The 21,376-nt window shown below is 48.9% G+C and overlaps 6 protein-coding genes across 6 annotated transcripts; 4 read left to right on the top strand and 2 right to left on the bottom strand.

Moving 5' to 3' along the window:
- Positions 1-139: 139 nt before the first annotated feature.
- On the top strand, positions 140-2,100 carry PGRI_090820 (serine/threonine-protein kinase; the record flags this gene model as incomplete). Its single annotated transcript, XM_040796795.1, has 3 exons — positions 140-475; positions 527-742; positions 796-2,100. 3 exons carry the CDS (start codon positions 140-142, stop codon positions 2,098-2,100), a joined length of 1,857 nt encoding a protein of 618 aa, XP_040650225.1.
- Positions 2,101-3,670: 1,570 nt separating this feature from the next.
- PGRI_090810 (Major facilitator superfamily domain, general substrate transporter) lies at positions 3,671-5,805 on the top strand (the record flags this gene model as incomplete). The annotated part of the gene is made up of 5 exons (XM_040796794.1): positions 3,671-3,885; positions 4,045-4,658; positions 4,735-4,987; positions 5,053-5,175; positions 5,244-5,805. 5 exons carry the CDS (start codon positions 3,671-3,673, stop codon positions 5,803-5,805), a joined length of 1,767 nt encoding a protein of 588 aa, XP_040650224.1.
- Positions 5,806-6,292: 487 nt separating this feature from the next.
- PGRI_090800 (putative C6 transcription factor) lies at positions 6,293-8,877 on the bottom strand (the record flags this gene model as incomplete). Its single annotated transcript, XM_040796793.1, has 2 exons — positions 6,293-8,731; positions 8,803-8,877. 2 exons carry the CDS (start codon positions 8,875-8,877, stop codon positions 6,293-6,295), a joined length of 2,514 nt encoding a protein of 837 aa, XP_040650223.1.
- Positions 8,878-11,114: 2,237 nt separating this feature from the next.
- PGRI_090790 (repressor protein) lies at positions 11,115-13,669 on the top strand (the record flags this gene model as incomplete). The annotated part of the gene is made up of 2 exons (XM_040796792.1): positions 11,115-13,340; positions 13,397-13,669. 2 exons carry the CDS (start codon positions 11,115-11,117, stop codon positions 13,667-13,669), a joined length of 2,499 nt encoding a protein of 832 aa, XP_040650222.1.
- Positions 13,670-15,389: 1,720 nt separating this feature from the next.
- PGRI_090780 (ditrans,polycis-polyprenyl diphosphate synthase) lies at positions 15,390-16,489 on the bottom strand (the record flags this gene model as incomplete). The annotated part of the gene is made up of 2 exons (XM_040796791.1): positions 15,390-15,937; positions 15,994-16,489. 2 exons carry the CDS (start codon positions 16,487-16,489, stop codon positions 15,390-15,392), a joined length of 1,044 nt encoding a protein of 347 aa, XP_040650221.1.
- A 383-nt stretch (positions 16,490-16,872) lies between these two features.
- Positions 16,873-19,563, top strand: PGRI_090770 (exocyst subunit SEC10; the record flags this gene model as incomplete). Its single annotated transcript, XM_040796790.1, has 2 exons — positions 16,873-19,032; positions 19,084-19,563. 2 exons carry the CDS (start codon positions 16,873-16,875, stop codon positions 19,561-19,563), a joined length of 2,640 nt encoding a protein of 879 aa, XP_040650220.1.
- Between the last annotated feature and the right edge of the window lie 1,813 nt (positions 19,564-21,376).

Below are 21,376 nucleotides of genomic sequence, written 5' to 3'. Positions count from 1 at the left end.
CCATATATCCTGGCGGTTTAATTAGGGTTGAGGGCCATCAGGTCAGGTGATATGTAGGGGGTTAGGCTGCTTTTCAGCCACAGCGGGGGAAAGCAAGCCCCCCACTACCAACGTGTGAACTGCTCACAGGAACGTCTAAATGGCACGGATTTCAGATCTCATTCGAGATTCTAAGCTAGAAACGTATTTCCTCCCAGACTCTGGTGTAGAGACAGTTCACAAGTTCCAGGAGTCAGATCCGACTTCTGGACTGCGCCTTGTGACTAGGTCGGAGCATTGGCAGCGGCAAAAAAGGATCGGAGGTGGTGGATTTGGTAGCGTGTGGCTGGAGAAATGCACTAAAGGTGGACGACCAGGGAGCACAGCTCAAGATGGTGCAGTCCGAGCAGTCAAGCAGATTGACACGGATACGCGACTCGGGTCGATCGATTTCAATCGTGAGTTAGAGGCGATTGCTAAGTTCTCCCACCCTCGCGTTAGTCCCCAAAGGAAGCTTCATTATGAGAAAATATGCTAATTAAAGTAGTATGAACGATGCTTTGTGAAGTCATTCGGATGGTATGAAGGACCCAGTCAGCTATTTATAGCAATGGAATACCTCGAAGTTGGCGACCTTTTTGTGTACTTATATAAGAGACCTCCACTGCCAGAGGCCGAGGCGAAAGAAATTGCATACCAGATTCTCGATGGTCTGACTATGATGCATGAAAATGGGTTTGCTCACCGAGATCTGAAACCAAATGTAGGTGAACTTTTATTGCAGAAAAGAAAGAATTCACTAAAGCGAATGTTTAGAATATCCTTATCAAATCACACCCTCCAGATAAATGGTGGATCAAGCTCGCCGACTTTGGTATCACCAAACGCATTGAAGAAAGTCATGGGAAATCCACGACGGTAAAGGGTACCCCAAGATATTTTGCCCCTGAAATTTGGGGGTTTATTGAGCGAGGCAGTGCGTATGCTGCTGATATCTGGGCTCTTGGAGAAATCGTATTTGAAATCTTCACCAGGAAACCTGCGTTTGCGACTCCTGGGTCGCTTGCAAGTTACAAAGCCCAGCAGGACTTCCCAGTCACTATGCTTACCGATGCTGGTATCAGTCAACCAGGTGTTGACTTTGTGCTTTCACTTATGTGCCCGAATCCTAATGATCGAATGACGGCTACCTCTGCTATGTCAAGCGCGTGGATACAGTCACTCATACTTCAACCGCCCGAGACCAAGGAAGTTACTGAAAGCAATCCACTAATTCCCTCTCCGGTTACAATAATGACTGAAGAGTTTGCATCATGGACTACAAAGCTTTCTTCAGAAGTACTGGAGGATGCCTTGCATGGCATGTCTAGTTCAACTACCATAGTGGATACGGGTAACGCTGCCCAAGGGAAGACAGTTAAGCCACAGAAAGAGAAGGTACATTCTTCTCTACAGACTGCAGTACCAGCCGTTATGCAAGTTCAGGGTCAAGCCAAGACCCTTGAGCTTCGCCGTACAGAACTCGAAAGCCAGCATCAGACTGGTGTCTCGCTCTACCGCCAGAAACAGTATAAAGAGGCAGAAGCGACTCTACGACAAGCTCTGCAGGGGCGAGAGAAGGTGCTAGGCAATGAGCATCAAGAAACACTTCGTTCCGCACACTGGCTTGGTCTCTCGCTTTACCGCCAGAAACAGTACAAAAAGGCAGAACCCATGTCCCGACGAGCTCTTGAGGGACGAGAGAAGGTGCTAGGTCATAATCATGAAGAAACGCTCAGAACGGCACACTGGCTTGGACATTCGCTCTATCATCAGGGTCAGTACAAAGAGGCTGAAAAAATATTCCGACAAACTCTCCAGGGGCGAGAGAAGGTGCTAGGTCAAGATTCTACAGATACACTCTACTCCACACACTATCTTGGTCTCTCGCTTTATCGCCAGAAACGGTACAATGAGGCAGAGGATATGTTCCGACGAGCTCTTCATGGGCGAGAGAAAACGCTAGGCTATGATCACGAAGAAACAATCAATACTAGAAAGTACATGGATGCGGCCCGTATGCGAGCCCCTCGTCGAGACCCTCGTCTCTCCAATGTCAATCTCGGTGGTCGTAGTACTTAGCTTCAACAATATTATTACTCAATCCATTTAGATGTCTCTATGTAGACCTTTCACTTTACCCTTTGTCTAAAGTAATCTTCGATATTCTTGGGAAAATGCGTGGAGTGATATGTGGGAAAGTCTGCTGTGGATAGGGAGAGGGACGAAATAGGTTGCTTTGAAGTCGCATGCATACGGTATAAAATTAAAACACGATTTTCCAAATTACCTCTGTCCTATTAATACCCAAATATAAACTGACAGCTTAACAGGGCGAGACTCTGTCAGGCAAGATCTCTTGGTGTTTTTGCTATGGCCTAGCGGTAGAATGCTGTCCCAACAGATGCTTACACCTGTGGACTCGCATAAGGTCAGGATATTGGGCAATAATGCCTCACAAAACAATTTGGTAAAGAAATTTTGAACTCATATTTGAAAAAAAAGCAAGTACAGTCTCTACTTCTATTTTCAGTTATCATTTTATGCTGAATCCTCGCTTTATGGCCCCCGGTATCTTGGCGACGATCATTGCTATGTACAGATTTTGTCTTGAAACCAGGAAATAGTTTTAAATAAGATGGAAAATACATTATCAACATTTACTATTCTGTAGTTCTACTGCCTTGTTAATCAAAAAGTTATGATAACCAAAAGAAAAATTGGACTTTTATATCAAAGACCATATTGAATCCGTCAACATCTCCAGACTTTCTAGACAATCAGAAACCCAGATTCAGACACATAAATAATTCAAACAAAACCAAGCAAAATCATTGCCATAGCAGATATTTCATCACGAGATAATCTTCAAAAGTATTCTTGCAAGATATACCGCACCAACCACCTGATATATCCACTTGTCCGGAGCGAAACTATCGCCAGATGAACACTGCAGATCTCTCCTGCTTGGCGTCTATCTTGGCTTAACCTTAACAAAGTTGCAAGATGAATTGGTATACCATCGAATTCATAAAGGGAAATTAGATATTTAGTGAACGCGAAGAGTCTGATATATATGGGACGGCACAACTTTCATGTAAAATAGGTATATATCTGTGGATTGCCATCAATGATTGATGAATGTACTTCCAAATCCAAATCCCAAGACTTTGATTACCTCCGATATTCGCGCAATTTCCGAAGACTAGCGGTTACCTCGATCTATGATTTCGTTTTATAGGTTCTTGTCACCCACATTCCGGTATATAAATATCAGAAAGATTATCTTTATATCGACACCGTGTAAATGCAACATCCAACCCCAAGAGTCTCCAAGAATCTCTTGAGGTGGGAGCTGAGATCCTTGTCCGATTGTGCCGTCCTTGGACCACTCAGAGGACCCACGGGGTTGAAACTTTACAGTGACGCTAAAGCAACTCAATCCCTTGCTGATTGGACGATGAGAATGTGAAATTTTATCAGATGATCTGATAGGAGGTGATAGATGAGAATTTTGGACTTGCTTGGGCAGTTAAACCCGAAAATTCCCCTATATAACATGACCGAGTGTCCTCCCGTGCCCAGCCCTTTGAATACATCTTTTTCCTTCACAGTATAGTTGCAAAAATTTCAAAATTGTCTCTATTCTACTATGGAAAAGACAACCGTGTCCGATCAGGTCGCACCGACTAGTACTAGCCATGATGCTGAGAAAATGATAGGATTCGGAATCCAGGACGTCGAAACCCCCGATGACAAGGCAAGTTTGTCTCATCGAGACTCAAGCGAGTTTCAGGGTGGTGTGCAGCGAGTAAGAGCCATTACATCGGCATGGTCGACTAAAACACTCATTCTCATGTTCATTCTGTGAGTTTGTATCTCGAGTCACAACTCCCTTCTTACCCACACCCCACCAAACATGCAAACACCAAACAAACCAGAACCCAACCCCTTCTTACCCCCCCCCCCCCCCCTTCACCCCTCTCATAGAATAGAGAGTAAGACTAACGTCCCATCGAAATATAGACTCTACCTCGTGTCATTCGTAGATGCACTCCTAAGCTCAGTCGAAAGCTCATTGAACCCCTACATAACGTCCTCATTTCACAAACACGGCCTGTTGACAGTTGTCAGCGTTGTCTCAACCATTCTGGGTGGCTCCTCAAAGTTAACACTAGCCAAGATTATCGACATCTGGGGTCGCGTGGAGGGATTCCTAATCATGCTTCTTCTCGTCACGATCGGTTTAATCATGAAAGCTACATGCACAAGTATGGAGATGTACACAGCGGCACATACTTTATATTGGGTAGGCCACATCGGTCTAACCTATGTTGTGGACATCATGCTGGCAGATATGACCTCGCTCAAGAACAGGATGCTCATGCTTGGCCTGAACGGTACACCCGGTATTGCTAGTACCTTCGCGGGCCCGGAGATTGCCACGCTATTCTACACCAATCTCGACTTCCATTGGGCATTCGGTTCGTTTGCTATCATGCAGGTTGGAGTTTGTATACCTGTCGCTGCGGTGATGCTATTTATGCAACGTCGGGCCGAGAAGAGCGGTGTTCTTGAGAAGACTCATTCTGGACGTGTCTGGTGGCAGACTATCATTCATTATCTCGTCGAATTTGATGGTATGTATCTATTCCCATGTATAGCCCATTTTTTTTTTTTTGCATTTGATATGTGATTAATATGTAATTTACCTAGTTATCGGGATCATCTTGATCACAGCCGCATTTTCCCTAATCCTGATCCCATTTAGCATTGCCTCTTACGGGCCCAAGGGGTGGGCGACAGGATACATCATCGCGATGGAAGTCCTTGGCGTAGCTTGCGTGCCTGCATTCTACATCTGGGAGCGATACTGTTCACCGGTGCAATTCCTCCCGTGGAAGTATCTGAAAGAGCCCACGATAATCGGCTCTTGCATGCTATACGGCGTAATGTTCGTCTCCTGCTTGTGAGTGCCAATCCATTCCTACCATGATCACCAAAGCTAGTGACATACTAACACCCACAAACCAGTACCTGGAACAGCTACTTCGGCTCGTATCTACAAGTCGTCAACAGACTCGATATCACGACAGCCAACTACGTGCTCAATGCTTTCTCCCTGACATCTTTCATCTTCAGTCCCATCTTCGGCCTGTAAGCACACCCCACAAGCTCACATGCATACCATCTATGTATCCCAAATTTAACAAATATCCTCCTAGTGTGATAAGCTGGACCGGCGACTTTAAATGGACCGCCATGGCCGGAATCCCGATCTTCCTCCTAGGGACGGCACTCCTGGTCCCGTTCCGCGCACCAGACACACACGTGGGTATACTCACAATGATCCAAATCCTCGTTGGCCTCGGCAGCTGCCTGTTCACTGTGTGCGGACAATTAGCGATAATGGCTACGGTAACCCACCAAGAGATTGCGGTTGTGAACGCGGTCTGGGGATTATTTGGGTCTATCGGAGCGGCGGTAGGAGCTGCCATTGCTGGCGGGATGTGGAATAATATCCTCGAGAAGGAGTTGTACAACCGGCTGCCGCAGGAAAGTAAGCATCTTTCGGCGAGTATATTTGCGGATTTGGTGAAGCAGATGTCGTACGCGGATGGAACTGCGGAGCGAGATGCTATTGTTGGAGCTTATGCTGATCTTCAAAGGAAAATGGCGATTGTTGGAGTGTGTTTTGTACCGCTTTGTATTCTTTGTACTTGGTTTTGGAGGAATGTTAATGTTAAGAAGTTGGGAAGGGAGCAGACAGCTGGGAATGTTTGGTAGGGAAGTGATTGGGGGATTGAATAGAGATAGAATAGCAATACGTCAAGTGTTGTATAGAAAATGTCTATTCGATGAGATCTTTTATTCGTAGCGTAGCTTCAGCTACTGCACTTGTGTAAATGCGCTAGACTCGATAATATCCTACAGCGCGGGTATAATGTACATATTTTGGCATCCAGTCTCTTGGGGGACGGATAAGAGTCTTCCTGCACTGAGGGTGTGACAGGAGTGTGTGCCGCCGAGATGATGTTCATGGACGATTTAATACTAAGCATTGGACTTAGCGATCGTGACGATCGCTATTATGTGGCCAAACAGATCATCGTGGTCTCATTTAGACGGTTAATGTGTCTGGAAGTATGTGACATCTATAGAGATCTCCGGAGACCAGCGAGATGCCCACGGCTGATGAACTTTCAAGGAAGATGGAGTATAACATGATGGCATGGTTTATAAAGGATAGCTGGCGAGATCATATCAAGATCTCTCAGCCACCCATAGACTCTTCGGGAACCTCCTGGAAAGTCTCTGGGAAGAACCCAGGCGGCGGCCATATGTCCGCTATCGAAGGTGGATGAACCAATGGCTGTGATCCGCCCAAGCGATCTGGGTCATGACAGAAAGCCTGGAATGTGCTATCGTCCAAAAAGCCGAAGTCTTTTAAACCTGCCTCGCGGTTCGTAGACCATTCAGTGGTATCCAGGTATGCGAGGTCTTTAAAGATGGCGTCGATGTCACCGGTGGGAGCAATGCTTCCAGGCCTCATTGGGTTCGAGGTTGCCGAGTCGGGAGTTTGAGGTTGCGGTTGTTGATGTTGTGTGGCTCCATACGTGGAATCTGCTCCACTGCGTGGAGTAATCTTATCCGGTAGAACTGACTGGATTTCCCTTGAGTGGTGTAGTGACACGTCCATCATGCCGAGATCTGTGTTTTCCATTACTGTATCTTTGGGGGTCAAAGATTGCCCATCGGCTGGCATGCTAATGCCAAGGATAGCAGAGGTGTAATTTACTTCGCCATTTTGGGGTTGGCTGCGAGCTCCTACTAGGGGTTGCATGGAGCCTGCCATAGATGCACCCGTAAATGAATGGCCAGCTGCCCCGGGGAAAGCGGACGGCCCCCCAACAACATCGTTGGGGTGATGCCACCTCTCCATGGTGGAAACTAAAGAACCGTAGGCTGGCCATGTGGAATTGAAAGCTGCCGTTTTCAGTCGGAACTCTTCTGCCCACCTGACGAAGGGGAAGGTGTCGGATGAGTCGGCAGTAGTCCTAAGTCTAAACGCTTGCTCCGCAATTGTGCGAAGACTTAGCTCAAATAGCGGTGGAAGACCGCACATGGAGAAGTTTTCTAAGTGTTGGGTGACCATAGAGAGCCCTCGATAGAGGAGCTTCTTGGCCCCCTCTGTGGCTGGGCGCTGTGAGCGGTGCAATCCCTGCTCACCCGATATCAATTGTAGATAGAGCCAAAGCAGGGTGGCCACATAGGTCAGGCCTAGGTAACTTTGATGGGGAAGTAAAGCTGAATGGCGTTCTGGATAGATGCTTTCCGGTCCAATCAGGCGGCATCCCAGAGGTAGGCAATCATCCCATTGCTTAAGCTCCATAACCAATTGCTGCGCAAAGGCCGCCATACTGTATCCCGAAGACATGTGACGGGAAATCTTATTGAGAACGCTCGCCAACTCAACCAAGCGGTTGAAACAGCTGAGGGCCAGGAGTGGTCCTCGGCGCGGTGAGTTCTTGCTGCCTTGCGGAGCGCCAGTGGGTGGTAAAACATCCACCCAGGAGTTCCACTCCTCCAGTCCATCCTCCTCCAAAAGGCCCACCGCAGCGAGGTCGCTTGGAGGCATGGAAGGGCTCCGTGAAAGACGGAAAGAGAGCAATGAATCAACTACAAAGCACCCTAAGAATACCGCCTTGCCTTGTTTAGGTTCATCAGACCGCCGGCTGTCCGACACAGTTCCAAGTCCCATAGCAATCGCCATGCGCACTGCTTGGCCGCTCAATAGCCAAGCCGCGGTCCAATCTTCGAGACCCATGTTCACCAAGGTTAGCAGCAACAATGCCTGAATATGACCGGGCTCATAGCGCTCTTTCTCCGTGGGGATGAGATTTCGCGAGACGGCATAGTATTCCTTCGCCAGAGGAATTGTTCCAGCGGGACCAACCCGGAAATTTGTTCGCGACTGAGTGATAGTGTAACTTAGGATTGCCCACAGGGCGGCGTGATCGCCAGACCCAGGCGAAGTTGTGGCAACAGAGATAGGGCCGTTGGCGTAAAGGTAGGAAGCGCGGAGAATGTTATGCTTAGCGACGATGGGGAACCATGAATGCGTGACCGCAAAGTACATGTCGAGCAGCTGCGACGTCTGAGGTGGCAATTGCAGCGCATGAGGATTGGGTCCAGCAATACCTCGACCATCCGACTCTTTTGACAATCGAGCCCGCTTTACACCCGGCGATGCGGCAAAGGGCTCAATTACACGCGGCGCACCCGGACCGAGCGGGGTGGAAGTGTGGGCTACTCGGAACCCCCATTGACCATCGGGGCCATCATCTTGTGGATTACGCGTTCGCTTCCCACTCACGGGCCCTGGCGCATCGGAATTAGAGAGCATTTTCTCCAGCGCACCGAACAGCCGACTCGTTTTCCAAGATTCGTGTAAAGTCTCCGAGGCACTATCATCTGACCACACGGACATCAATTTCTCGCGACGACCGGTGGACTCGGAGTTATTTCCTAGCATGGCCAGCATGGTATCCTCAAACCCTTCAATGTTGCAGATCGACAGCGCCCACAGTTTTTCCAAGCCACGGACGTAGCCCTCGGGGAGACCGCGTTTCTTCGCATGGGGATCGTAGGAGCAGGATTGGCCCGATACCTGACAGGCAGAACAAGTGGGACGGATACCGTCGCATTTATCCTATGACCATCGATATGTTAGACTAGGCCGGTAAGAGATATGAGAAAAGAGCATAGCGGGACGCGACTCACCTTCTTACTGCGACAGCGATCGCAAGCTCGGGAGACCCTCTTGCGCCGAGGGGCCTTATCTGATCCCTCATCCATGGAGAGGGGTTACGAGTGCAGGTGACACGCCATGTAGAGAAAAACAAGGGGACCAACGAACTCTGTCGCAATTTGGAGTTGGGTGAACTGCGGAAGGTTGAAAGTAATCCAAGTCGCGCCGTATAACAGGCCGAGACTCGAAATGGAGGTCGAAAAAGAGTAACCCCCGCGAATAGAAAAGTGGAGGAGCTCTAATCAAACTAGCCTTTACGGCAAAAGTCACAGATAGGCAGGCCGAGGAAGAATCTCGGAGGTGAAGTTCGGGATGTGAACTTGGAATTATCGGGGGGATCTCCACCCCCACAGATATCCCACATAATGTTCCGAGATCGTTGATTTGGATATATTGAACTTATTCTATATATGTAGAAGTTCTAATAGATATCTCAGGTTATACATAGAAAAGTCGTTTGAACAAAGCCTTTTCCAATCCATTTTTGGCCTATCGACTTATAAGACTGGTACATCTAAACATAATGATATCTGAGACTACTAAGCACAGACTACTGAAAAAAACACATCCCAAGTCCACTTGTGCGGCCAACTATTGTATCTTTTAACGTGAGTTAAGGGTGTTAATGAGGCATCAAGGCATCAAGGCATCCGATGTACACCCGAAGCCGATGACGCTTAACCCGATTAGGAAATTAGGACTCTGGGGTATAGAAACGATCGTATAGATCTCAGTATCTCAGTCTCGATATTATCATACAAGACCCGGGATCAAATGTTCCCTCCCTTGCCAAAAAAAGTTGTGGATCATTCAGGCGTCTCCGAAGGATTTGTTCTGCTCTAAGCTCATCGTCATATCTTTTCTCCAAAACATTGTCCAACCCATTATACCATTCCGGTTGATCGATCGGACAGTAGTGGAGCTTAGTATACTCCCAATATTCCGGGTACCAGCCACCAAATTCCCAATCAATGATCGCAGAGACCTTCCCATTATCCACCATGATATTTCGAGGGGCGAGATCTGCGTGTGTAAAGCAAGTTCGATAATGACGGGAGTGACACTCAGCGACCTCTGGACCGAATACTTCCGCGGGGATATCTGCTGGAAGGTATGTGTGGAACCCTTCATGGCTCTTGAACGGCCCAAAAGCCCAACATCCAAGTCGGTGATCTAAGGCCTGACAGAAATTTGTCGATGCAACTATTCCTTCTTGCGGAGGTTCTAATCTCCGAAGCTGGCTAATATAGCCCGAAACCTGGTTCATAATGTACTTCTTCTGATCTTGCGATAGGTGACCACAGTTCCATGCTGTCTGGAGGCTCATTCCATAAATATACTCCATTTCAATATAGAGTCTATTATCGTAAAAGTAGGTGTTGAAGACTTTAGGGACAGGAATTGATGTATGCTCAGCGACATATCTCATGGCTTCTAGCTCCGATATAGGACAGGGCCCTTTGATCATTCTATTAGTGCTGATTTGGACTCCTTTCGATCCGAGTCTGTCAGCTCCAAAAAGTTTCTTGCCAATCCATAGTCGGAGTGGAAGAAGATAGGATGATGGGCCGTTGCTCTCATTTACCATGTTTCGCTTGGTAGATGATTTCAAAGAGTCCAACAAGACTATACATAGTATTAATATTTGTATAGTTTCAACGACCATTTAATTCTTACCTGGACCTCCTCTTAGACGGCTCTATCCAGAATATAAAATTCAAAAACGCCTTCAAGGGTGCAAAAAGAAAGGAGACTACAAGGGAAAAAGGAGTCACATGACAATATTCCTCTCTATAGAAAAAAACGGCCTGGCTGTTAGTTCGAGGATTCTATTAGGATCCCATTCAAGCCTTGAGAATATCCTTAAGATGGTTTTAGCTTTCCCTTGGCAGTGAAATGAAAACACGAGAGGTTAGTTCATATAAATGGGAAGAATGTAGTAATTCCAAAAATATAGGAATGTACGAAAGTACAGTGATTTGAGAGAAAATGGTGAGATGAGATGGAAAGTGGAAAAGCCTTTTGCCGGAGACAAATGTGGCCGGCAATTCCCAGTTTCTCATTCGGAGGAACTTTAGGGGTATTGTCAAGATTCCAGACTTTGTCCATATGAGTCTTTCCAACATCTTGCATTTCTATGTATGCGATTTTATGCCTTGAGTGCATTTGATCATGGCGCGCCGCTCGACATAGCCCCACACACCCAACTCAGTCCAACCCCCCCACACACCCACCACCCTCCCCCCACCCCCCCCCCCCCCCCCCAATTGATTCATCGCTCAACATGCTTAATTCTAAACCCTCCATTCCCACGCCCGACGGCAAGTCCGACATCTCCGTATATGCCACTAAGGAATCCTCTCCCACGTTTCGTCCCGAGTCTGCCCCTCGCACCTTTGCTCCCAATGCATCACTTGTCCTGATCGGCATCCGTGGATGCGGCAAGCGCTCGCTTGGCTTCGTCGCCGCGACCGCGCTGAAGCGACGCTTTATTACTGAAGACCACTACTTCCGGGAAACCGCGGGTGTCACGCGACAGGAATACCTCAAGCGGTATGGCAGTCAGGAGTTCCAGCGCCGGGACATCGAGGTCCTGAAGTCGATGCTGGATAACCACCGCACGGGCTGTGTCATGGAGTGTGGACTGGCCAGTCTGACGCGACCTGTGCAGGATCATCTGCGTCTCTATGCCCGTTCCAACCCAGTAGTCCATCTACTGCGCGATATTGATCGCATTCAGCAACTGCTCGGTTTAGAAGACCAGGCAGTACGGTTGTTCCGGGAGGGCGACCCGATGCATCGGACGTGTTCCAATTTCGAATTCTATAATCTTGAAGATCGGACGCGTGCGTCAGACGATGGGAGCCCGGATCGCCGGTTTGCAGATTATTCTTTCAAGTTACAAGAGGTGAAAGAGGATTTTACGCGGTTTGTGCAATTCATTACTGGGCTCGATGTGAATTATTCGAGCTATGACTCGCCGTTCGTTCTGCTAGAGACCCCGCCAGAACTGCGCTCTTTTACCCATGCCATCTTCGTGCGATCTTCAGATCTAATCGCTGACAATGTCAACCTGACTGAGCTTGAGTCCGGTGGAGATGCCATCGAGTTATGTGTCGATCGCTGGGGCCCAGACATGGCAGCCACTGTCAGTAAACAGGTCTCTGTCCTGCGTCGAAATGCGCGGACGCCTGTGATTCTTTCCATTGACACCTCCTCCACTGGCATCGGCTCCCCAGAACTAGCCACCTCTTCCTCTCAGCCTTACTTTGATATTCTCGAGCACGGTCTACGCCTGGGTGTGGAATATCTTGTTGTAGACCTGACTCAAGACCGATCCCGGCTGGCTGGGACTATCGGGGGTCGTGGGAATACTAAGATCATCGGCCAGCAGGTCTTTGAACCATCTTCCCCTACTACATGGGATAGCACGGGCTGCGTTGCCATCTATAATGAAGCTGAAAAGCTCGGCTGTCAGCTCGTCCGCCTCCTCCGAGTCACAACAAAGCGCGAGGACAATGCCGCTGTGATTGAGTTCTGCAATAAAATCCGATCACTCCCCGGGGATCATCCCCCCCTCATTGCCTATAATATTGGTGCCCTGGGCCGCACCTCACAAGTGTTCAACTCGATCCTCACTGCAGTAACACATCCAGCCATCACCCGGTCCGCAGAGAATAATTTCGACCCGCAAATAACCTCTCGCGATGCTGTCCGCGCACTATTCCAAAGCTACACGCTCGATCCGCTCAAGTTCTACATCTGTGGGGAGAATGTCGCCTACAGTCTATCCCCGGCCATGCACAATGCCGCGCATGCACACTGCGGTATGGGCCACAGTTACAGCATCCCAGAATCACCCTCTCTCGCAGTCCTAGACCGACTGGGCCGGGATCCACACTTTGGGGGATCCAGCGTCGTGCAACCATGGCGTGTACAGGTATATCAAAAGCTCGCCTCGAAAAGCCGACACGCCGATGCCATTGGGGCAATCAACACAATCATGCCGCTCCGCGGACATGCAGATGGAACAATGTTCCCACTCCAAGAACAAGCCAGCCGACGCAACCAAGCAGGGCGGGTGCTGGGCTGGTACGGTGAAAATACCGACTGGGTCGGTATAATGACGTGCATCAGGCGACACCTCTCGCCACGTAACGCGATCAGCGCAAAAACAACAGGCCTAGTCATTGGTGCGGGTGGCATGGCGCGGGCCGCCATCTATGCTATGCTCCGACTTGGGTGTCGGAAGATCTTCATCTACAACCGCACGCAGTCACGTGCCGAGGAAGTCGCACGCCATTTCAACTCCTGGGCATCATCGCAGGTAGATTCGGCTGAGGTTGTTTGTGTCTTGCAGTCGCTGAGTGAAGATTGGCCCGCGGATGCTGCTCAGCCTAGTCTTGTTGCGTCTTGTGTGCCAGCTGATCCAGACCGTGATGAACCACCGGCGAACTTTGAGATGCCGGAGCAATGGCTTGGGAGTCCCACAGGGGGTGTGATACTTGAGGTGAGCTTTCCCCCGGGATACATTTTTTTCTTGTCACACGTACTAATTGAATATAGTTGGCGTATAAACCCCTCGATACACCACTTCTACGACAAATGCGCCGAGTCCGTAACGAGACTGGACGGCCTTGGGTCTTGTCTGACGGATTGGAGAATGTTACCGAACAGGGCATTGCTCAGTTTGAGTTGATGACAGGTCGAAAAGCACCTCGGCGCCTTATGACCTATGAGGTTCTTCGCAACTATGTGGGTGACAGTGGGCGTTTTGACGAGAAAACTATCCAAGCTCGTCTAGATGGTGTTGCCTCTCCAACTCGGGAAAAAGAATAAAGGATTTTTGGTATGACCATATTATTTTTCTGACTTCTCCCGTCAGCTTTGTATATAGATAATAAAAAAAAAAACTCGAGCAGCTTATACGAGACTCGATCAATATAATCCCTCAATCGCCAAGACATGTGACGATAACAATCTCCTATCGCACACCGCCCGGCTAGGCTTTCGTTTGTTTGGTTTCCTCGTCAGCTTCACTTCACTTGAAGATTTACCCCGAGGTTTCCTTACGCTTCTAGACCATAAAAAACATCTAAATTGGCTTGGAATACGGAATATCACCAATGCCAGGCTTTCCGCCCGAGCAAGCCGACTCGATAACGGCATGGAAGAAGCGCAAGCGAGATCTTGAGGAGCCAAGGACTCTAGCATGTCCGTAAGTTTGACTATGTTCCCTTCGGCGGGGTGACAGATAGACTAATATGATCACTAGAGCAACATATGTCCCATCATGCCGAGTCGATCGGCCCGAATATGACAGTAGCTGCTCACTGCCTCTATCACGACACCCAGACGGGACAGACATCTCATTTCGACCACGCTGCCTCCCTCGCAAACGCCGACATGTGCAAAGCCCATATCTTACACTCCCATCCCAGCATCAACATCAACACCAACACCAACACCAACACCAACAATCCTCAAGCCACCTCTCCCCAAACGTGTACGGCACACCAAACCAAGACCCATATTCACCCCCGGTCTCTCCAAAAACCCTCGTACCCCTCCATTACCCAACTCAGCAATCAGCCTCCCCCTCTGCCCTTCGCCCCTGTCACATCTGCCACCGGCGCCCAACAACCCGCCAAGTCCTGGACGCCTACGCAGACTGTGATCTGTGCCACGAAAGAGCATGTTTCATCTGTCTCCGACAATGCGACAGCTCATCCTGCGGTGGGGCATTCGGTCTACCAGAAGATCCAGACATGCATATGCATATGCGTGTGGGCTCAATTGACGACGCCAACTACGATGCCAGCGAGGCGCCGAGGAGGAAAATCTGTTCCGGCTGTGCTGTGGAGGAAGTCACCGAGACTGGGGCAGAGATTGTACGTTGTCTTGACTGCGTGCGTGGTGCTGGCTCGTGGGCTGCAGCCACTATTCCGTCTGGTTGGGCTTTGGATGATATGCGGCATGAGCATATGACTGGGTGAGGGTTGGGGGTGGATATGACAGAATGACACATGAAACTATGGTATAACATTCATTACAACGTCAGGGTTGTTTCTGCTGCTCCTTTTGGTGTGGAGTGGCTCTTTTTCGGAGTTTGATATTGGGACTGGACTGGAAGGACTGGCTGGGATTGAGGTGGATATTTTTTTTTGGCATTTATATTGGATATGCATGGCGAATTATGGATCTTTCTATTCTTTTTTACAAAGTGTTTTGTTTCTAGCATATAGCATAATGGTATTAAAACATTGTATACTTCAACTCTTTATATACTAATCTACTCTTTATAAAAGTTAAAGTAGGGGTAAAGACAGTATATCAAAAAGCCTAGTCCCATATGTTGTATACTAATATCCGGACTATCTTTGTACATATATGTAACACTGTAGGCCACAGAAACATTGAACATTGAATGCCATGCTAAAAAAAATCAAGACCATAGGACATACATAGTAGAATATGGTAAGGGTATAGCCAGAATTAAGAAACTGCTCTATCAAAATCTCATCTACTTCCCAATCTCAATATATCGACACCTCCTATCCTACCTACCGAACCTCATCTGCGCCCCAGCAAAGTGCCAAAGGCCACGCATATAGCCCTGATACTCGACCGCCTCTCCATCTCCACTAAGTCCATGACTGCGCCCACCAGTACAATACATCTCCGTCAGCCTCAGCTGCCACGGTGGATACCCATCAAGCTTAAGGAACGGTCCAAAAACAAGCAACAGATCTGGCTCCGGTTTGAGAACCGTATTTGACAACGTGGGATCCATAGACAGTGGCTGTGTCGTGATTTCACTGATCTCCGCGTCAACCAGTTCCGGCGTGATATCTTCCGGTGAGAGCCTGCCATTCTGGCTCATCTCTGCTAGGGTCTTAGTTAGGTCGACGAGGGTCTCACGGCCGTCCGTTGAGGAAAGAAGTAGGATTGTCAGGGTCGGGTTTGTTGTGATGGGTGTACTGCGGTGGACTGGATGGTGAGGGGCGTAGAGTTGGAGGTTTGGTTGGTGACTATGGGTGCCGTAGTAGGAGGCGAGTTTGGTGGTGATTATTTGATGGAGAGCTGGAATGCAGGATTTAAGGACGCCTGAAGAGCGGTTAGTATTATATCGTACTCCTAAATAGTAGAGAGGTTATTCATACCAGACTTCTCGTATATACTGAGCTGCGGAATTCCCGAGCACGAACTCCAGGCTGCCAATTCAGCAACCTCATCCATCAAGACCGCGAGAGAATCATCTTCCTTCCGCAAGGTGAGAATTGTACTCAGATGCTGCGGTAAGCGTTTGAGATTCTTCACATCTTTCCGAATCAGCTCCGGTGTACGGTGGTGGTGATAGACGATTGCGAAAATGCGATCGACAACGGCATGGTACGCCTGCAGAAGACGCACGACAATACCGAAGATGATATGAGTCAATGCATAGGTGAGATAGTGGGTTTGCGACTTGAGAAATGTGCGAATGGGCGTTTTGCGCGGTGTCTTACGCTCGCTGACAGTCGATTCTGGTTTCTGACCTAGCTCGGCAGGGTCTGGGAGATAGTTCTTGAGCAAGGCTTCGCGTTCTGCTACGCTGAGTTTTGTACCGCGAGCACGTAAATCGTCGCGCAGAATCTCACGATCTCGTTGGGACACCATTGTCGTGGGTGATGAAGGAGGGAAGTGGAGTGTGGATGTTCGGTTTTGGCCAAATATCTTGTGCTGCCTAGTCCTTTGCTTTTTTCATGTGAAAGAGTAGATAGAATAGTATTTAGTATGTAATGTATAGAGATTATTCCCAATATCTAATCAAATATCAGATATACAGTGTTATTATATACAATTTATATACAATTGATATACAATTGATATAGAATTGATATAGTGATGTCTATAGAATATGTGCGTGGCAGTAAACCTCCCCTCAACCATCCCATCTCTCCCGCAGCTTTCCCCGGATTCCTTTCTCAATTACTCCAACCAGAAGGAAGAGAGAGAATTTTCTAGCTCTACAGGCAGCCAATGTCTGCCCTGCTATCATGATGGACAATGCATCCATAACGACCAACTCCGCCCGCACCGTGTTCCCTCAAGGCCCCAGTTTCACCCTCGAGGACTTCTCCAGTCGGGACTTCATTGTCAAGGAATTCATTGAAGGTCTCTCCGACACTGCCATCTCCAATCGTCGCTCGCTAGCTGGTACCGCTGCCGCCAACCAACCCTTCGATCCCAAACCCCTCATTCGCACCTTCGAAAGCGCCCAACGTCGCCTGAGCGAGCTCTCCGGAGACCTCGAGCTCCGCGAGAATGAACTCTCAGCAGCGGTACGACGTGCAGAGGCGCAGCATGGTCAAAACCTTACCACCCTGGGTCAGAAGCTCCGCCACACCATCGAAAACTTTCAACAGCTTGATACGTCTCTAAACGCGCCCGGCCGCGAGAATCCAGCTGGGACGGGGAACATGGCAGTCGAGACAGGAAAGCGCCTAGAGGAGCTAGACCGACAGCGACGACGAGCTCTGGACGCCCATTTCCTCATCCAATGCTGGGACGGTGTGTGCAACCGAGGCGAGATCTCACTATTAGAGGGCCTGCGACGATCTGGCACGGGAGAGGCCAAGGTGCGCTCCGCACACATTGCGCGTCAACTACTGCGCATTAGTCAACGGCTGGATCCGCAGAGCTGGCAGGAACTTCGAGCTCACTCGAATGGCGCGAATGGTGGATACGGGAATAGCTCTTCGTCTGAGGATCTCAGCGAGAGTAGCACCCCGCGGCGGAATACGCGGGAGATAATTGAGAAGTTCTCCGAGACGCTGGAGAAGGATTTGCTGAAGCAGTTTGACGAGTTCTACCGCAAGGCTAACTTTGACGGTATGAAGGATTGCGCGACTGTGTTGCTGGACTTCAATAGCGGCGCGAGTGTTATCGCCTTATTCGTCAACCAGCATCAGTTCTTTATTGAACGCAGCCAGCTGGTAACCGAGGAGGTTGGTGGGGATCCAGAGTCATGGGAGAAACTGGCAGATCCAGATGCCGAGCTTCCTGGTGTTGAATCCAGCCTCCAGTCGTTGATCGATGAAGTCAAAGTTGTGGTTCAGGAAGAGTCAGCTATTATTCGGCGGGCCTTCCCCTACTATGAACAAGTCCTGGGCAAGTTCTTACAGCGAGTCTTCCAACAATCTATCCAGCAACGGTTGGAAATGGTGCTGGAGAAAGCGGCTGGTGTATCGTCACTAGCATTCCTCCGTTGTCTACAAAGCTCCCGTGGCTATATCAGTGCTTTGATTGAAGATTTAAAGTCGCATGGTTTGACCGAGCATCCAGAGCCCGTTTCTTCTCAGACAGCTGTGCTGCTTGACCAGCAGCTAGAGGAGCTTTTTGTTCCTTATTTTGTCGGATCGTCTTACATCGAACGCGAGAAGCGGACACTAGAAGAACTTTTCAATGCGATCCTGTTCAGGTTCACCTCCTACCATGCTCGCCGCAAGAAGGCGGCAACAACTTTCATGGCATCATTATCCCGGGCTGGATCAGAGCTCCTTTCGACTACACGCGATGCATTTATTAGCCGGTTGGACTCACCAGAGCTTTCACCTATCCAGCGAAAAGTTCTACTCAGTGTAGCCAAGATAGGCGATACACTGGAGACAACTCGATTGACCGAAATCAAGCTCACAGAAGAAGATGGGCAACCTAATCTCAGCGACGCTAAGCGGATGCTGAAGTGGCTGGCTGAAGCTGTGGGCCGCGGACTGGAGCTCAGTGTCAATAGCGACACACCCAAAGATGTCTCCGCCTTGCTCAACCTGCTTCTCCTCGCGATGGGAGAAGGATATGTGGATGTCTGTCTAGATGCCGCTCTGGAAGCGGCTACGTCGCAAGAATCCGCTAAGGTCGAGCCCGACTTCTCCTACCTCTTCTCAGCCCGCACTACGATTAGCATTACCACATTGATGGTGATGTGCATCCATGCAGTCCTTCTCCCTCTATCAGCTGCAAGCATCACCACTCGCCGGGATATGGAGAAGCGCACCAGTCAAACCACCTCGCGCATCGAGGACAAAATCAACAGTATCGAGCAGAAAACCATTGACGCCACATTTGCTTGGGTTAGCAGATTGCTATCTAACCAGAAGAAGAACGACTTCCGACCCAGGGAAAGTGATAACACTGCATGGTTAGAGATGCTACAAACTCCAGTACGGTCCATCCGAATACCATTCCAAAAAAAATCCTACTAATCCCAATAGACGTGTGCATCAATCACCTCATTTCTAACCCGCCTCCACAACATCGCGCGTAGCTCCCTCCCATCCAGCGGCGCCAACGTGCGTCAAGTGCTGACCGAGATAGCACTTGGAGTCCGCAGCCTTCTTCTCGAACACTTCAAACGGTTCTCCGTCAGCGGACCTGGTGGGCTAATGGTAACCAAAGACATGACACAATATGCAGACCTCTTCAAATCCTGGGACATCGACGAAGAGACTAAAGGCCCCGGTGGCGCGCTGGACGTACTACTGGAAGTGGGCAGCCTATTCGTGATTGGGTCTGAGGCTCTCCGTGAACGAATCCGCGGTGGTGCTGCCAGTGGCACAACTAGTGGACCAGCGGGCTCGGGACGCAATGCTACCCAAGAGGGTAAGTTGAGTGTTCAGGAGGTGCGGGCTTATGTCTCACGTCGCGAGGATTCCAATACGTTTGCTATGCAGCAGGTTCTTAATGCATTGTGAAAGGGCAAACCTTGTTCTGGGATGTTTATACCCTGTTTTTGATTTAGTGGGAGTTGTCTCAACTGGGGGATATAGACTGGCGTAATGATAATGTATGCATTGGTACCTTGATTATCTTGATTACTTTCTATTCTTGTTTTACCTAGGTATGATTGATTCAACGGCAAATCCTTCCTATGAATACACATAATGTATGCAGCTAGCCCAGGCACCGATGTGACAGGCCTTGTCGTCGCAGTTACGGCGCCTTCTGGAATTCCGGAAGACCCCCCAGACCATAAATTTCCCCCTTTTCCTCTTCTCAAACCTTCCTCCTGTCATTCCTCTGCCATGGTCAGTTATATAATATCAGTTGCACAGCATTTCAGTGTTGGGATTCCGGGTGTTGGCATATCCCGGTGCAACAACCCTGTTGCTGGCGGGTGTCGGGGTATGGTTGAATATACTCCACTGCTGTTTAGCTGCATGGTTTTGATTTAAAACAATAGCCTATCAGAGTTGAGTCAAACTTGATAGAGCTACAGGTCATGAGACACCAAGAGCACAGAGAATGGTAAAGGCCATCTCCCAATATCTTCGAAGTATGTATCGTCTTTGTTCCCGTTTCTTTTAAGATCATCAGTTGCTAACTGTTTTACTCTGACAGGAGAGGACAAATCAAATATGGTGTCCTTCCTTAGTTAGGGCTGGGTTTTTCCACCTTGGTTCTTCCCCCTTGCGATTATAGCACCTGGATACGAAGCGAATATATCAATGAAGACAATCCATGGGCCAGGAATGCTCGCTACACCATTTTCCATTTCATCTTGTCCCTTGGACTTGGTTGCATTTCCCTAATGTGGCCACAGAGTCCCATGGCAGCTTGGGTGGCCATCAGCATTCTCGATCTACTGGCCCACCAACAATTTGACTATACAGTGGATGAGGCAACTACTTCTGGGGTGGACGATGTCTGTTTTGTATAGGTACATGTCTATAGCAGTACATCGGCAATCCCTAGTAAACAAGTCTCTGGTCCTATCGACCCTAGCAGCTAACAGACTGTGGGGGGAGTACTAGTCACGTTCCTCCTCGATGGGTTCCAGTGGGACTGGTTGTGCGCAAGCTACATGTTTTTGTCTGACGGAGATAACTTATTTCTCCGGTTTCGCGACAAGAATACCCATCCAGCGACCGAGGCTGTTATTTTACTGGTCATAGCAAACAAGCATGTGATTTGTCCAATCACATCAAATGCTAGTTGCAATTCGATCCCGCGAACATGTTGAGCTGTGAGTACTTGGAGTCGATATTCTGGAGACTAGGCTAGACTAACACTTGTGATTCTTAGGTTCTGCCTGCTTTTCCAAAAGTTTCGGTGGTACAGCTCGCCAGCTTCTGCACGGCTACCGGGACGGGAACTATGAGATATTTGGAGGGGAAGAAGGTCTCACTCGCGGCTTATCAACGGGAGCACCGAGGGTTCCTGCAAGAAATGCTACAAGGACGGAGCACAGCTTGTTTACAAAGACATCAGCTGGAACATCAAATCCAAGAACTAACCCCACGATTATCTTACCAAGGCTAACAGTGAAGACCCGGATAAGTCAGCAAAGAAGCTAAAGAAGCTCCTTATCCATTGGAAAGCAGATATTCGGCAAAGTTCATCCGTGTGCTTCGGGCACAAGAACTCTTGATCGTTTTGGCAAGCCGGACAAATTGGGGAAACTAGAAGCTGCGTGTTCCCCAACCATTAGCTGAAACAGCTTGCTTTGGTGAAGAAAAGAAGAAGTGAAAATGAATCATTCTTTGATTCGCACGTATTCGAAACGTC

Source organism: Penicillium griseofulvum (genome assembly GCF_001561935.1).
Source record: "Penicillium griseofulvum strain PG3 chromosome Unknown contig_12, whole genome shotgun sequence".
Lineage (NCBI taxonomy): Eukaryota > Fungi > Ascomycota > Eurotiomycetes > Eurotiales > Aspergillaceae > Penicillium > Penicillium griseofulvum.
This window is presented reverse-complemented; position numbering and strand designations above follow the sequence as displayed.